At 33.8% G+C, this 19,162-nt stretch overlaps 1 protein-coding gene and 1 long non-coding RNA gene across 5 annotated transcripts in view; one reads left to right on the top strand and one right to left on the bottom strand.

Moving 5' to 3' along the window:
* Nucleotides 1-18,229, bottom strand: part of pemt (phosphatidylethanolamine N-methyltransferase) — a 99,351-nt gene extending 81,122 nt beyond the window's left edge. Inside the window, exons 1-2 of one of the 4 annotated variants that reach the window (XM_051124495.1) lie at nt 18,208-18,229; nt 323-430 (exon numbers count right to left, since the gene is read on the bottom strand). In XM_051124495.1, coding sequence (XP_050980452.1) covers nt 323-430 — 108 coding nt within the window. In that variant the 5' untranslated portion in view covers nt 18,208-18,229. The other 3 variants (XM_051124496.1, XM_051124493.1, XM_051124494.1) reach the window with 3 other exon arrangements.
* On the top strand, nt 384-13,716 carry LOC127174176 (uncharacterized). The gene is made up of 4 exons (XR_007828851.1): nt 384-496; nt 698-754; nt 833-983; nt 13,490-13,716. It is a non-coding gene; the product is annotated as an uncharacterized LOC127174176 (long non-coding RNA).
* Nucleotides 18,230-19,162: the final 933 nt, after the last annotated feature.

The raw sequence follows: 19,162 nt of genomic DNA, 5'->3' as shown, positions 1-19,162 counted from the left end.
ACATATAAATACATATAAAAAATTATTTACATGATCACAATAGAGCAGCTTTGTGACATCAGTTCTTGATAGGCCTGCATTTTCTGTTTCAAACAGGGGCAATCAGCAAGAACATTCAGTGTTTTCTACAGTTTGTAAAGGTTTTTAAAATTGAGATGCGGGAGGACGGCAGAAATCGGAGTAATGTTTACAAACGTTATGCAAGAAAGAGCTGCTCACATAACAGCATTATGTGAGCTAACAAGAAACAGATCATGGAGCACTTCATAAACACAACCTGATCATCTCTTAAAGCTGAAGAGATGCAGATACAATGACTCACCACATTCCAGAAGAACGGATTGAAGATGATGGCAATAACAGCAACACAGAACCGCGGCTCCGTCAGGTCGATTAACCTCCACAGCTCTGCCAACACAGACACGTCCATCTGAGGAGAGAAGGAGACCGCAAAACACAACACAATGCGTGAGCTCTCATCTGCATGACATTTTAGGTAAACTGCAGAACATGCATGAACGTGCATGCTGAAAACGTGTTGTTCTCACATTGAAACAGGCCATTTACATGATTCAAGTTATTGGGTGTATATGAATATACAACATCTGAAGGGAACTGACTGTTTTCAAACGCTTTTTCTCATCATTTTACCTCTGTACGATGTCTAATAATAGTGTTTATAATTCTGCTATTCCAGGTACTGTCAGAGTACTCCCACATTTGTTCAGACCAAACACACGCACACGGCTGAAATGTGAGCTTTATCATTTTATAAAACGTTCTTTTATTATTTGAACTGAAAAGTTGTCTGAATTCTCTATTTTTTTTACAGAATAAGAAGTTAGAAGTGCAGTATGTAATACTACAATATTGGAAAGACTTGGTTCTCCAACACCTCCTTCTCAGACTTGACGCTCAAGTAGGTTGACAGATTAAGAACATGTAACAGGAATGAACCAACGAAAGGTGACGCATCTTACGCTGTAAGTTGAAGAGTTGATTTACCCCCGTTTTATAATGCATCTGCTCACAGAGCTTTTCAGATGGATGCTGAGGCTTTTTAGGTCAGGTACAATCCGCGATCTCTAACCCAGTTTGTTTGCTCACTTACATGACTGCAATACGCTGTGATTAACACCAACTGGCAACCTGGAGTGTTGACATATTATTGGTTCAATTGGCAGTGGGCAGAATCACACAGAACCAAACAAAAACCCTCTTCTGATGTTAAAAAACTACTGTCAAGATTTACTAAAGACATGCAGTGAAACACTGGTGATGAAAAAGCATGGACACAGTCATTAGCAGCTGAACTTTCTGTTTGCATTTATATATTTATTTAATTTTCAGATGTAAAATTTACAGAAGAGAAACATATAAATAAATCACACAAGGTGATTTACTAAGGTTTGCACTAGTCGTTGTACTGACATTTGTGTCATTAATTAACACCCCAAAAAAGCATGTTTTAAAGGAGAAGTCCACTTCCAGAACAACAATTTACAAATGATTTACTCACCCCTGTGTCATCCAAGATGTTCATGTCTTTCTGTCTTTAGTCGTGAATAAATTATGGTTTTTGAGGAAAACATTTCAGGATTTTTCTCCATATAATGGACTTGATTGGTGCCCTGATTTGAACTTCCAAAATGTAGTTTAAATGCAGCTTCAAAGGCTCTAAATGACCCCAGCTGAGGAAGAAGGGTCTTATTTAGCATAACGATTGGTCATTGTTTTCGAAAAATAAAAACGTGTATACTTTTTAAGCACAAAAGCTTGTGTAGCACAGGCTCTGGGATGCGCGTCCACGACGCTACGAATTAGTAATGGGTCGTTCTTGAACGATTCGTTCATTTTGAACGGATCTTTAATGTGACTCGGGAAAAACGAGTCGTCTCGGGGAGTGATTCGTTCAGTCGCGCATGCGCATCCTATTAGGTTCTGTACTGGAATTAGTTCACCTGTTTCGAGTCTTTGGGTTTTTCGAGTCGTTTGTTCATCTTATGGGGCTGTCACATAATGAACGAATGATTCGAACCCAAAAAACTTGTCAGATAAGAGGTGAGGTGAGCTAATCATAGACTAAAGACCCAGGTAAACAATGAATGAATCTTTTCTGTTTCTTATAGCATTATAGTTCTGTCTTGTTTGTAGTGTGATCAACATTTGTGTAAACAGTAGATGTGTTAGGGAAGTAACACGTAACATTTTAATTATATTTTGCTAAAATTAACGAAATGAAGAAACGACTCGAAAAAAGATTTGTTCTTTTTTCTGAACAAGACTCAAATGTCCAAGTCGGTAAAATGATCCGAACATCCCATCACTACTACGGATCACGTCTAAGTTCATCGTCTGTGTACCCCAGCTAAAAAAGCAGAGTATGGCGGAAAACTCCATCTTATTTTCTTTTACAACTTCAGAATCGTCTGACATCGTTGTACCTTTTTGTTTGTAAACAGTGTTTGACTTACTTGCACTTTCTTAGTGCGCGTTCGCTTTGTAAACACTGGGTCTGTAGTTCCGCGTGACCTTTCAACGTGATTCAATAGCACATAGCGTAGTGGACGCACATCCCAGAGCCTGTGCTACATGAGCTTTCGTGCTTAAAAAGTATACAGATTTTTATTTTCCAAAAAAATTGACCGATCATTTCGCTAGATAAGACCCTTCTTCCTCGGCTGGAATCGTTTAGAGCCTTTGAAGCTGCATTTAAACTCCATTTTGGAAGTTCAAAATCAGGGCACCAATCAAGTCAATCAATCATTATATGAAGAAAAATGCTGAAATATTTTCCTCAAAAACCATAATTTATTCACGACTGAAGACAGAAAGACATGAACATCTTGGATGACAAGGGGGTGAGTAAATTATTTGTGAATTGTTGTTCTGGAAGTGGACTTCTCCTTTAACCCATTCTGAACCTGTGTTGTTAGTAGATTACAAGCAACTGATTATCATTGGCTCTGTTACAGTTTATTTTAAAGTACACTTACAGTGTACTTACCTAAGAAAGTACTGGGTAATATAAAGTAATTTCATGGGTTAAGGTTAGATTTATATGTGACCCTGGACCACAAAACCAGTCATAAGGGTCAATTTTTTGAATTTGAGATTTAAACATCATCTGAAAGTGAAATAAGCTTTTCATTAATGTATAATTTGTTAGGATAGGACAATATTTGAATATCTGAAATCTGAAGGTGCAAAAAAAAAAAAATCCCAATATTGAGGAAATCGCCTTTAAAGTTGTCGAATGAAGTTCTCTTACCAATACATATTATTAATCAAAAAGTTTTGATATATTTATATATTTATGGTAGGAAATGTACAAAATATCTTCATGGAACATGAGCTTTATTTAATATCCTAATGTTATTAGGCATAAAAGAAAAAATGATCATTTTGACCCATACAATGTATTTTTGGCTATTGCTACAAAAATACCCAGGGTCCAGGGTCACATTATTAGGTTCAGAATTAGTATCTAGTTATTACCCAGTTATTGTAATTGCTATAATAAGCTCATAGTACGTATGTGAACACGACTTGCGTCCCTGCGATAATTTGTGCTGCTTTTGGTAGATTGTGCTGATCCTTATGGAAATGATCTGCGTCTGTCTTCTTTAATTTGTGCATTGCCAGTAGATCAGCAGAGCTTCACACTCCCATCAGCGCTTTTATGAGATTGCGGTCTCACGCTAATTTGCCCTGTTTAGTAAATCTGGCCCTTAGGAGCATTTTAGCACGTCTATCTCCTTTGTGCCACAGTCAATGGGTCTTTTGAATGGGTTTGTGGTTAAATGCCTGAAATAAGGTCTGCCAAACAGAAAAACTCATCTACTCACTACAGTAGTTTGCTTAAACAGCATTTTTATGCTCTTGCAAACTACTGAAAGTGCAACGTCAATGGCAAAACAGGCAGCGTTTTGTTAGTTAGAAAGTTAGTTTAATTCTCAAAATATTATTATTATTATTAGAAAATACAGGAGAGCTTTCAAGCTTTCGAGCTAGAACTACTAAACTTAGATCTTTAGACTGATCTGACATAGTGTGCTATCTTTTCCAACCGATCTATCTAGCCAAGCCTAGCAAGTAAAAACTAGGGATGTAACGATTACCGGTTTGATGATAAATCATGATAAAATTTCCCACGGTTAGTATTACCGTTTCATATTTTAATTATCACTAAAACCGTATTCGATTACCACGATTTGAACAACTGATGATAAACAAATACTGTGCAGCATAAAGCAGTTTTAAATAACAGTCTCATTTGCGCACGGCACGCGGAGTAACGTTAGTTTCGTTTTGTGTGAAAAGACGGCGGAAAAGCTGAAATGTTTTAAAAGAGTGCTAAGGGCATAGGCGCCGATCCTCACGGAAATAATCGAGCACCCACGGAAAAACACGAGATAGTCCGTTCATTTAAAGCAGTAAGAAATTCATTGCCGGTTTTACGAATTAATTATCGTTTTCATAGCTCATTTGAAGCCGTTATTTTAATGGTAAATGTCAAGAATGCATTACTGTATGAGAGGTGCCAGCACGAATCTCTCGGCTTGCAGCTGGCTTCCTCTCCCATGTATATAGTGATTATGGCTCTCTGTGCTCCCTCGGATATTACGTGTACGCGCGAATAAGTTCTTATTGTAAACAGGTAATTTGTTTTATTTAGTGAAGCGCAACCCTCATAGAAAGAATGTGTGCATAATGTATTTGCAGTCCGTGCGTTTCACTAAGCAATTGGCGGTTGGACACCCACTGGCTAAACATAAATCGGGAATTATAATGAATAAATGAATTAATTAATCATATGGCTGTACCTCTGAAGGTTCGGACTGTCTTAAGAAAATATTCAATGGCATTTTTTATTTTCATCTTCACTCCATGTAATATCTAATTGCAATGCTGCTTTATCCACGGAGTTCACGGGAAACAGCTGTAATTCAGCTTTTCCAAAAGCGCCATCTAGTGTCATACAGTGGATTTACAAAGACCTACATTTACATTGTGTGCAGTTTTTGTCTGCCCAAAAAACTGACCAGGTTGATGAAAAATAAGCTTAAGTGGATTCTATACATTTAAACAATTCAGATAAATTATCTAGATTGTTTATGGAACAGATAAAATACATATAATAATTTATTAAATCAATTATCATTTTGACTTAACCCACTCAACTAATTTTTCTTTATTTTAAGGCTGAAATGTGAGGTTTATCTTTTTATGAAACTTTTTTAAAGCTTTATTTGAAAATTTACATTAGATATTTGAACATGCTATTAGTTAAACTGTTGTGAGTCCTGCTGTCATTTAAAATCCGGACATCATTCCCACTGAGCAAAAGTACGTCCAAACGACGTCATTTCAACGTCTTTGTCGGACGTTGAAATGACGTCCCCTGAAGAGCCAGAATGAAAGTTTTTACAACGTCTTTTCATGACGTCTTCTGGACGTCCAATAGTGACGTTCACAGGACGTCTCTAGAAGGTTAAAATTTAGTTCAGATCTGGTCATTATGGACGTATTTTCAACGTCTTAGAAGGTCAACTGCAGTCTCATTTAGATGTCATTTATACTGTTTCTGGACATAATATATACACTCTTAGGCTGCATTCAAGTAAAAATCATGTTTATTTTATTATAATTTTTTATTTGTACTTGTAAATAAACTTACAGACACAGTGTACAAAAACCATGAAAACATTTAAATTTTAACTTAAAATAAATGTCAATTGTAATGAATGAGTAAAAGTACGTCCAAACGACGTCATTTCAACGTCTTTGTCGGACGTTGAAATGACGTCCCCTGAAGAGCCAGAATGAAAGTTTTTACAACGTCTTTTTATGACGTCTTCTGGACGTCCAATATTGACATTCACAGGACACCTCTAGGAGGTTAAAATTTAGTTTAGATCTGGTCACTGTGGACGTATTTTCAGTGGATAACAACTGTAACAAATAACATACAAAACATACATTATGTTCACCTGTTGGAGCTGAACTGAGGGGGAAAAACGTCTAATTCTGACACAAGAGAAGTTTAAAACCTTCTGTACATACTAAAAAAAATAGTTTAGCAGTTTCAGTATCATATTAAATAAGTTTGTGATAGGCTTAATTTAAAATAAATATTGCTTGTAATGAATGGCTCGTTTTGTCGATGCCCATGTTAATGAATCAGAGGGTAAATGTGAACGCAGAAAGAACAACACAAACAATCTTTTCAACCACATTATAATCATTATTGCTGTGTAAGACATTTAAGTAACAGAAGTACTGGGATTAAAGTTTATAGTTAGGGTATAAACACTTATTTTCTACAGTAGCGATCAAAACGAAACTATCTTGTATGTATAGTAACGCTTAACCTCTTCCGCCAGGAGGTGGCGACAATTGCCGATTTAAAAAAAGTATGTCATTGAATCATTCATTCAGGAAATTTCAATAGTCAAACAAGTCTTAATGAAGTGAGACACTGACTCCCTTCATTAAATGTTTTTATTATTATTATTATTATTTTGTTTAAATGAATATGTTTTTAAAAGTCTTAAGCAGTGAATAGTTTGTCAGAACCACTAGTAAATTGTTATTTTGTTTAGTTTTCCAATCTTTTTTCTCCAGAATCGTGTTCTCCAATTTATTAAAAACAAGTGGGATTTGCAATTTATCCAGAATCGTGAAGCTCTTGTTTAAATGTTGTTTATTACTGCATATTATTCCATTAAAATGGAAGTTTAATTTCATAAAGTTCAAAATACACCTAAATGTTTTTTGCATTTTGTCTTTTTCAGTTGAATAAAAGACTATTTTCCCTATATTTTAATCATTGAGGATTTCTTAAGAAAAGTTTAAAATTCTCGTCTCGTTCTCGTGAACCCAGTCTCATGTCGTCTCGTGGGATAAGTGTCTCATCACACCCCTAATATATATATATATATATATATATATATATATATCTGTTCTGAATGGCAATTAATTTAAATTATTTGGAAAAGTGTTTGTTAAGTTTATTAACATTTGTTTTATTTATCAGTATTTACCTTATTTCTGAAAGTAACAGCAAAATGTGCCTTATACACCAATGCAACTTATGCATGTTTTTTTCCTGACCTGGTGTAACTGTCTGGAAAATATGGTAAATTAGGCCTATATTGTGCTGTATTATTACACAGTTCATATAAAATAGGGACAATTTGCACCAATAAAACAATTATATTATGTTCATTATACTCCTATCCACATTAACTTTAGCCTTAAACACTGTTATATTTATGAGGGGGTCCTTGGAAAATCTTCTTCCCTGCAAGAGGTCCCTGGCTCCAAAAACCCATGTGCTAGTGGACAGGCCTCCATATACAGCAGAGAGTCTGGTGTGGGAGGTGGAACTTCTGTCCAGGTTGACAAAACATCTCATCTCGTCTTCATGAACTGCCCTGAAAACAACATTGAAATATTAACGATTATTATTATTATAACTACAAATATAGCTTCACAATGCTCATTATGACCTCTTTGGTAAACATATGATCAGAAAAAACTGCCAGACTGATATTTAGTCTTTAGTGAATTTACTGAAAGTCTATTTTACTACAAGAACACACACTTAACACAAGATAAAGTTTTGAAAATCTTACATTATTGTGAAGTTACGTGTTTTAGTGACTAATTTAGACAATTAAAAGGGATCAACATAAATTTACCTCAGACTGTAACTTCACTGACCACTTTACTCGCAAATTAACCAACAGGGAGATATAAAAATTACAAAAAGTTGAATTTGAAATCGTCATAACACAGAACAAAATACATCTAAAGTGAAATTTAACATTAGATTGACAAAACGACGAATAAAGGTACATTTATATCGCTTACCTTCGGCTTAGCATCCGTCCGTGTCTCAGATGACCGTTAGAGACCGTTACTGTTTAAATTTCCAAATAGCAGCGTTGCGGTGTGAAGGCTGTTCGTTGGTCAAGTTGGGTCCCATCCTCTGTACGTTTTATAAAGTGTCCTTAACGTAAAATTAAATAAATTACACGACGGATCTATCGTGGTGGTTATATCTTCAGTCTTTGGTAATACACAATATCAATATCTTCCGTCTTCGCGGCTGCTTGCGCCATCACGTTTACGTCACTACGTTAATGCCCCTCACGCAAGCGCACGTTTAAATATAGATCTATTTATTAAATTAAATTTAAATGTATTTATTAAATATATTATTATTATTAAAATATATAATAAACAATAATATTGTGTTAATATTCTGTATTATTATTCAATATTTAAATATATTTATCTATTATATTTAAATCTCTTTACATCTATTTAACTTAAACTTTAACTTAACTTAATCACACACACATAGATGTAAGCGGCTGTTTCTGTCAATGTCCTAGTGAAAAATACTACACATAAAAAAAAAATAATAATATTAATATTAATAATATTAATAAAATAATTAAATGGCCGCATTATGTTACTGACATGATGTTTTTATACAAATATTACACTGTTTTAACACGTAAATGTTTTATAAAAATGATATTTACATTTTTTTTAAGTCAGAACTTTGTCATGTTTAATTGTATAAAAAGTTCTTAAGTCGATTTCCTGAACCTGTTCTGCACGTTATACAGACGTCCAGGAAAACCCCTTAATAGACGTTCAAATTTTGAACTGCATATCTACGTCCAAGGGACGTCGTAGTCCGACGTCCAGATACTGTACTGGATTTGCACGTCGTGTAGAAGTACAAATATGGTCCTCGACCGACCGACGCAATATAGACGTGATCTGCACGTCGGGTGGACGTCTCATGTTTGTTGGGTTGTTAGGCCACTGTTGTCGTTGTTCTTCTTTCAGTGATTATGCAAACAAAAAGTCATTTTATTTGTTGTTTGTTGATTTTAAATATAAAACTTGGTGAAGTGATTTATGTGTCAGTACTTTTTGAACATTTCCAGTACATTTTAACAATACCGTGATAATACTGATAACCGGGATCATTTTGGTCACTATAATCGCGATAAGAAATTTTCATACCATTACATCCCTAGTAAAAACATGCTAGCAACATGCTAGTTACTTGCTAATCATGCTAGAATCATGCCAGCAACATGCTATTAACATGTCAATCATGCTAGAAGCATGCTAGTAACTTGTGCTAGAAAATGCTAGAAAAATGGTAACATGTTAATCATGCTAAAAATTAAATTCTAACAAAAAATATTCTAACAACATGCTAGTAACATGCTAATTATGCCAGTGACATGCTAGTAATTTGCTAATCATGCTAGCAACATGTTAACAACATGTTAATAATGCTAGAAACATGATAGCAACATGATAGTAACTTGCTAATAATGTTAATGACATGCTAGTGATTTTACACTTATGTTAACAATATGCTAGTAACTTGCTGATCATGCTAGAAACATGCTGCTAACTTGATAATCATGCTAGCAACATGATATTAACATGCTAATCATGCTAGTAACTTGTTAATCATTCTAACAACATGCTAATAATGCCAATGACATGCTAGCAACATGCTAGTAACTTGCTAATCATGTTAGAAAAATGGTAACGTTAATCATGCTAAAAACATGCTAGCAACATGATAGTAACGTGGTAATCATGCTAATGGCATGTTAGTAATTTGATAGGCATGCTAGCAACTTGCTAATTATGCTAGAAACATGCTAGTAACTTGTAAATCATGCTAGCAACATGCTATTAACATGTTAATTATGCCAATGACATGCTAGTAATTTGCTAATCATGCTAGCGACATGCTAGTAACTTGCTAATCATGCTAGAAACATGCTAGCAACATGTTAGTAACTTGCTAATCATGCTAAAAAAATGTTAACAACATGTTAATCATGCTAGAAACATGATAGCACCATGATAGTAACTTGGTATCATGCTAGTAACTTGTTAATTATGCTAACAGCATACTAGTAACTTGCTAATCATGTTAATGACATGCTAGTAATTTGATACTCATGTTAGCAACATGCTAGTAACTTGCTGGTCATGCTAGAAACATGCTGGTAACTTGATAATCATGCTAGCAACATGCTATCAACATGCTAATCATGCTAGTAACTAGGGATGGGCGATATCTTATCGTTTGCGATATACCGGTAAAATTTTTCCTCACAATAAGAATTAGTCTTCCTGCGATAATAACGATAAAGTCTAGTTGTTGACATATTTCTATGTGCGACAGTACAGAGTGACATGCTGATGGCGGACGTAAAACTAGTATATCGCTAAATGAGGAGCTCCAATCTGAAACTGGTTTGGTCAAAACTAAAATTGCGACTAAAATCGGTCTGAGCCTTGAATAACGTTAACTGTACTAGTAGCATGTGTGCAATGTGTGTGTTTTTGAATCTGTTTACAAACCTGTTGTCCGACAAAGATATCATTTATTGACATGCTTTTTCTCCAAATTAACTTCATAACATAGTCAAGTGTTTGAAATAACCTTTCGCGATCAGACGTGGCTTCGTATCACAGAATGAGGCAGAAATCATACCATTTTATAGTATTATAAAGGCTATGTCGATTAGCATTGCATTATAAATATACTTTATCCTTATAAAAATACCTAAGATTGCTTGAAGAACACAGACAAACCATATATTGTAGCAATCGTATGTTTACTGTCTTCAAGTTTCCTCAGTTAAAATTCCTATATCTGCGTTTTATTCAGCTACAGCGATAGCTGGATTAGAGATTCCTGAAGCGTCGTCAGTACTGTTATTTCTACTATAAATCATATGTGGAGTTTCAGCGCAGGCTTCCGGATGTATAAGAGCTTTATTGCCAAGTGTGTTTCACACACAAGGAATTCGTCTTAATGTTAGGAGCTTCCAGTAAAGAAAGTACAAATAATTTGATAAACATTCCAGTGAGTTAAACAGTCATTACATTACTTGTGTGATGCCTACAACACCCTATTTTGGGTAAAAATAGTAAGAATAATACTTTTCTCTAAAGAAACAGGATTTCCATGAATTATCGTCATTGATATTGTTATCGCAGTAAATACCAGAAATCATGCTAGCAACATGCTAGTAACATGCTAATCATGCTAGTAACTTGTTAATCATGCTAACAACATGCTAATCATGCTAATGACATGTTAGTAATTTGATAGTCATGCTAGCAACATGCTAGTAACTTGCTAATTATGGCAGCAACATGCTATTAACATGTCAATCATGCTAAAAGCATGCTAGTAACTTGCTAATCATGCTAGAAATATGCTAACCATAAACATGCTAGTAACCTGTTAATCATGCTAACAACTGCAAGTAACTTGCTAGTCAAGCTAATGACATGTTAGTAATTTGATACTCATGCTAGCAACATGCTAGTAACTTGCTAATCGTGCTAATGACATGCTAGTAATTTGACACTCGTGTTAACAACATGCTGGTAACTTGATAATCATGCTATCAACATGTTAATAACATGCTAATCATGCTAGTAACTTGATAATCATTCTAACAACATGCTAATTATGCCAATGACATGCTAGTAATTTGCTAATCGTGCTAGCAACATGCTAGTAACTTAGTAATCATGCTAAAAAAAATGCTAACATGTTAATCATGCTAGAAACATCCTGATAGCAACTTGCTAATCATGCTAATGGCATGTTATTAATTTGATACTCATGTTAGCAACTTGATAATCATGCTAGACACATGTTAGTAACTTGTTAATCATGCTAGCAACATGCTATTAACATGTTAATTATGCCAATGACATGTTAGTAACTTGCTAATCATGCTAGAAACATGCTAGCAACATGCTATTAACATGTTAATTATGCCAATGACATGCTAGTAATTTGCTAATCATGCTAGCGACATGCTAGTAACTTGCCAATCATGCAAAAAAATGTTAACAACATGTTAATCATGCTAGAAACATGATAGCACCATGATAGTAACTTGGTATCATGCTAGTAACTTGTTAATTATGCTAACAGCATACTAGTAACTTGCTAATCATGCTAATGACATGCTAGTAATTTGATACTCATGCTAGCAACATGCTAGTAACTTGCTGATCATGCTAGAAGCATGCTGGTAACTTGATAATCATGCCAGCAACATGCTATTAACATGTTAATCATGCTAGTACCTTGTTAATCATTCTAACAACATGCTAATTATGCCAATGACATGCTAGTAATTTGCTAATCATGCTAGAAAAATGCTAACATGTTAATCATGCTAGAAACATGCTAGTAACTTGGTAATCATGCTAACGACATGCTAGTAACATGCTTATCATGCTAGAATCATGCCAGTCACTTGCTAATCATGCTAACAACATTCTAGTAACTTGCTAATCATGCTTAGAACATGCTAGCAACACATTAACTTCTTGATAATCATGGTAGAACCATGCTAGCAACATGCTAATTGTGCAAGCAACATTCTAACTACATGTTAATCATCTAATCTCTCTATCCAAATTTTCAAACTTTTACAGCTGCCTTAAATTTTCAGGCAAGGCTTTTTCAAGCCAACTCAACAATATATTTCAACAAGACCAGATAAAACTTCTAAATGATCTAAGCTAACAGAGTGTGTTAAAGATGTAAAAGACTGGATGACCACTAATCTCCTCCAATTAAATTTGGATAAGATAGAGACATTACTTACTGGACCAAACAGTACAGTGAATCTCTTAGATTACAATTTGCATCTGATGGACGTACTGTCACCTCCTCTACAGTCAAAAACCTGGATGTTAGCCTTAGACAGCAACTTGTCTTTTGAAAAAATCATATTTCACATGGTACAAAAACAACAGCATTCTTTCATCTTATAAACACTGCCAAGCTACAGAACAGGCTACCTGTCTCTGATGCAGAGAAGATCATGTATTCATGACCTCAAGACTGGACTATTGTAATACACTGCTAGGTTTCAATAAACAAGCTAGTCCAAAATACAGCTGCTAAAGTTCTTACCAGGTCAAGAAAATATAATCATATCACCCCAATTTTACAATCTCCATACTGTCTACCTATATAAGTTCCATATCAGTTACAAAATATTGCTACTTACTTATAAGGCCCTAAATGGTTTAGCTCCCGTGTACCTACAGTAACTAGTCTTCTATCATGCTACAATCCACACTCCTTAAGGTTGCAAAACTCTGAACTCTTGGTAGTACCTAGGATAGCAAAGTCCACTAAAGTTGGCAGAGCATTTTGGTATTCAGCTCCTAAACCCTGACACAGCTTTCCTATTAAAGTTAAGGGTTCAGGCACTCTCTGTTTAAATCTAGACAAAAAAAAAAACATCTCTTTAGCCAAGTATTCACATTAGCATCTCCTAACCTTGTACTCCAGTTGTATCTGATCAAATGCACATTATCATTCCTTGCTTGAAATGTTATGAACAGCAGCTAAGGCAGTTTTACTTCTCCTGCTTTTCTGTTTCAGCCACGGGAAGGGCATCCGGAGGTAACTTAAGTTTACACAAGGATCTGGATCTACGAATCCCTTATGAAGGTTTAAGATAACCCAACAATTGAGAAATGATGCCTACAACTCTGAGGAGATCAGATGACGCCAACCTTGAACCAATATTTAAAATTACCCAACTCACTGTTACGTTGTAAGAAGTTTGATCACAGCATATACAGTTGAGGTCAAAAGTTTACATACACATTGCAGGATCTGCAAAATGTTAATTATTTTACCAAAACTAAAGGGATCATACAAAATGCATGTTATTTTTTATTTAGCACTGACCAGAATAATAGATATTTCACAAAAAATGTATAAAAATGACCTTGTTCAAACGTTTACATACACTTAATTCTTAATACTGTGTTGTTACGTGAATGATCCACAGGTGTATTTCTTTTCTTTTTTTTTTGTGATAGTTGTTTATGAGTCCCTTTGTTTGTCCTGAACAGTTAAACTACCCGCTGTTGTTCAGAAAAAAAATCTTTTAGGTCCCACAAATTCTTTGGTTTTTCAGCATTTTTGTGTATTTAAAACCCTTTCCAAAATGACTGTATGATTTTGAGATCCATCTTTTTATACTGAGGACAACTGAGGGACTCATATGCAACTATTACAGAAGGTTCAAACACTCACTGACGCTCCAGAAGGAAAAACCATGCATTAAGAGCCGGGGGGTGAAAACTTTTGGAATTTAAAGATCAGAGTAACTTATTTTGTCTTCTGGGAAACATGCAAGTACCTTCTGTAGCTTCTAAAGGGCAGTACTAAATGAAAAAAATATGATATTTAGGCAAAATAAGAAAAATGTACACATCTCCATTCTGTTTAAAAATGTGATTACTATTTACTATTGTTAATAGTGTGACAAGGTCTTTAACCCCCTGTTTAATGCCCCCGGACCCACCTAGAAGGATCCAGGTTCAACCACTTGTGTCTAACAAAATCTTATGTGAGCATGATGTGAGCTCCCACCAACTACCACTAGCCCCTGATGTTTTGGCACCAGCCCCGGATGTTTTAAAATCCTAGAAACACCCCTGCAGTCATTGTTAAAAAAAGTTCAAATACAAAAAATGCTGAAGAACCAAAGAATTTGTGGGACCTGAAGGATTTTTCTGAAGAACAGCAGGCAGTTTAACTGTTCAGGACAAACAAGGGACTCATGAACAACTATCACTAAACAAAAAAAAAAAAAAAAAAAAATCACAGCTGTGGATCAATCAGGTAACAACACAGTATTAAGAATCAAGTGTATGTGAATTTTTGAACGGGGTCATTTTTTAGAAATTCAACTATAATTTTATCTTGTGGACTATATGCAAACATCTTTTATGTGAAATATCTTATTCAGGTCAGTACTAAATAAAAAATAACATGCATTTCACTCCTATTTTGGTAAAATAATTAACATTTCGCAGATTCTGCAAGGTAAACTTTTGACCTCAACTGTAATCATTGCAGTTAATCATGTCACAGTTTCTGTTTGTGTACATGTCATTAACTGCATGATTTTTACTGTACATTTCTGCTACATCACCGTGGCATAGACACCACCGATTAACTAATCTTGATGCAATTTAGAAACTAATTTTCTGTCGAGCTGCTTTGCACGATGTGTACTGTGAATTAAAATCAAATTTTGCATGCAAAAAATGTCCAATTGCATGGATTCCTATTGAAATGACCGGATTTGTACTGAACTGCTGAAAATGTGACCGCATACTACTGTAGCTTTAACTTTCCAACTTTCCGATTTTAAATAAAGATTAAAAAATCATATCAGATGCTTTGTGGTGGTGATGCTTAAGTTGTGTGACTGTGTTTAATTTTGATTTTTACTATGTTTTTCCATTACATCTAGGCCTTAAAATTGTTTAAGATTGTCTTGACAAAACAAAACATGTAAGAATCATAAACTTTTTATTGGTCACGGAGCTTATTTTCATCACTGCAGCACTTTACACAGTCCCTTCCATCCCGTTTCCATTACCAAGACACTTTTGAGACATTTTGTAGTAGATAAACTAGATATGCATGAGCAGAACTGTATATTCTGCTTTGTTTTGAACTGCTGAGCGAGAGATTGTTGCATAACCACTTAAACAACGCACTAGAAAGTCATAGTCAGTGTTTACGCTCAACCTACAATTAACTTAGTTGCCTTTGGAGATGCAACTAGGATGGAAAGTGGATGGAATGATTAAAAATACAGCATTGGAAAAATTACACAAATCACTTTATACCAAATGCAGATTTTTTTTAGGTAAATACAGCTTGCAATTTTATGTTTCCACCACAGAAGGCGACACAGAGCCCAAAATTGCATAATGCATCTTTAAACCTGAACCTCTATTAGCCTACTGATAGTACAATCAGAAAACATGCTGACTGAGTGAAACATCTGAACATCTGATCATGTTCAATAGTTCAATAAAACAGCAACAAGGTCAGTGCTTTTGATATGATCACATGACTATTCAAAAAATGCAGTTTAATCTAATTAATCTAACACACATGTGTTTATGAAGAAGGCTTTGTTTTATCGCAACCATACCATTTTATCCTCCGGGGATTCAAGTGTTACACAACAAACTGTGATTTATTGACGCCACTGAGAACAACAGAGCATTAAACAGAAACAAAGATGCCTTTAAAACACTTACTGTTTGAAGACGGCTGTGTTTGTGAAAATAGGGACTGATTTTGCCCTCGGCGCTTCACACTTCTTAGTCTCACTAACATATTAGAAAGGCCAACATCACAAAAGCCCACTGACTGCATTCAAATGCACAAAAACGGTCATGTTCTGATTATGCAACACAATAACCTGATTGCCATAACCAGAATAAGCATATTCTGTTTACCTGAGATCTGAATGATACAGCAGGCATATACTTGTCTGGAGGTTTTTAGTAATCCTGAATATCTGTGTTAGGTCTGTTTAAAGTGGGTTAGGATTTATTCAGATATTTATTAATATCTGTGCATATTCAAACAAATGTAATTCTGGGTTCTTGCTTTAAAAAATATTCAATGAAAAGTCCTGCCGTGGGCTGGTGTACATTTTGCAAATCATCAAATGCTTGTGCTTTATTGTTGGGAACAAAAATGAATGATCTGATTATAGTAATTAAAATTTAAGGGCATTTCATTTTATAAAAGTATCCAAATTATGTAAAGCATAAAGAATGTAATCATTATTACAACTAAAATATGCACACGGAGATCGTTTTCTCAAAGGTTTAGTCAAAAGCCTTTACTTTTATTCCAATTATCTTAAATATTTTAATCATGAATAGTGAAAATGTTTGCTCTTTTATTCTAAATATTTACTCACTTAATCACACTCTGTAGTGACAGAGAATTGCTTAAGAATTATGTTAAATATTTTAAATATTTAATATTTAAATATGATATTGAAATTTAAATATCAAAGTTAATCAAAATAATTATGTATAATTATACATAACAATAATTATAATAATATGCATGTAAAAAAAAAACTATTTTGAACAAAATAATGATTTTTATTTAAGCACTTAAATTGTTATTTATTTATTTAATTTGTAATTGTCATCTAAAGATGAGCACATTTTATACCCCACAAAAATACTTTATAAATAAAAAGTCAATAAAATAAAATTATTATAATAAAACAAAAAATAAAAAAAATCATACATGAAAAAATAAATATAAATATACATTTTTAATAAAAAAATACAATATATATATCATTAAAAAAATAATAAAAAAAAAAAATATATATATATATATATATATATATATATATAATATTTTTAATTAAAAAAATCATAGATGAAAAAATAAATATAAATATATATTTTTAATTAAGAATACAACATATACAATATATGTATATATATATATATATATATATATATATATATATATATATATATAATTATTTATTTATTTATTTTGTGGGGTAGAAAATGTGCTGTTTATTAATTTATTGAACTACAGGTTTGAAATGCATTTGAATGTTTTATTATTATAATTCATGTTTGGTCATAATTATTAATTATAATAATTACTATGTTGAGGCATAAAAATTAGCCTCTCACTGTAAGTACTCCAGATTCTCGTGCATTGTGTTAATATTTAATCAGAATGCATTTAAAATACATTCTGTGCAAACCTTCAGTTTACGTAATTTCCTCAGTTACTCATCATATTGTAACTGATCAGATTGCAATGACAGTCTGTACCCGATGACAACACGTGCGACATCAGCGCTCACGTGCACGATTAATCAAACGCACGTTTGCAAATAGTTTTCATTATGAATTAAGCAATCAAGTACATTGAAACATACTACGACACACTGATTAAATGAGCACTGGCTTGCACACGCATGAGCAGAGAGGTGAACCAAAGGCTGCACTTCCTGACCTGACTGTAATCCACGTTATTCAAGCCTCCGCAGCAATCCAGTACGGGATTTGTGTCGAACAGCGACTCTGCGCTCATGAAATGCTCGTGTTTCAATCAGACAGCCTGCTCTCTTTCAGCAGCATGCCACCTGCACTCACTATAAAGCAGACACACTTTTATAGCCGTAATTAGTGAGGAACTTTCGGCATGCTAAAGTTACCAACACGGCGGACATGACAGTTTACCTTTGACCTACTTAAGTCGCCTGGAACTGTGGGAAATGTAGTTTGTACCTGCCATTAAAACGCTTGACCGAGACTTCAGGTCACTATTTTCCTGTAGGGATTTCTCGTTTTGTGACTGATTATTAGTTAACTAGCAAGGCGGCACTGCATTAATATTCCTCATGCTGAATTCGTATTGGTCCTTTTTTGTTAGTTACTGAATTCCGATTGGTCTTCTTTCTTGTATCTATTTGCATATCGAATTGTCATTGGTCTTTGTAGACTCTGGGCTCCGAATCTGCGTTTATCTATTAATAAATTAAAACCACACATCTACAGCACGTGTTTAATTGCGGAAAGAGCAAAATAAATAAACAGTAATAATGATAATAAATTATTTTGCTTTCTTGTAATGTCTGATAATGCTGAATCCCTAAATCTCATGATTTTTTACTTGTTTAATTAAACTAATCATTATTCACGACCAGGTCTTTTTTTCCATATTCTATACCTTTTAGTCTTTTTAATGCTATTGTTTTTTGTCTCTTTTAATTTGTTGTTTTTAAACCTAGTGTCCATCACTTATTTCAGGCTCAAAAGCTCCATTTGAACATTTTACTTGATTTACAAGACCCATGTTTTTCTGAAAAACAAAATTAATCTTATTATTTTGGCTTTTACATTACCAGAATTGACCAGAATTTAAATTTAAAAAAGGGAAATAATTAAATAATTAAATGTATTTATTTATTTATTTATATTCTCTTTTTATATTTGCTGTTCTTATTCTTTATTTCATTTACTTTGAACTGTACAACATTGCTTTATTTTTGCGTTGTTCTTTTTGCACTGTTATTTGACTAAGTAAATACAACTTTACTAAATAAAAAAAAAAAAAAAAAACATGGCAATGAGGCCCTACAAAATAATAATAATAATAATAATAATAATAATAATAATAATAAATTAATTAATTAATTAAAAACTATTTATTTTCTCTTTTTATATTTGTTCTTGTTCTTTA

Source organism: Labeo rohita, chromosome 12 (assembly GCF_022985175.1).
Source record: "Labeo rohita strain BAU-BD-2019 chromosome 12, IGBB_LRoh.1.0, whole genome shotgun sequence".
Taxonomy (NCBI): domain Eukaryota; kingdom Metazoa; phylum Chordata; class Actinopteri; order Cypriniformes; family Cyprinidae; genus Labeo; species Labeo rohita.
This window is presented reverse-complemented; position numbering and strand designations above follow the sequence as displayed.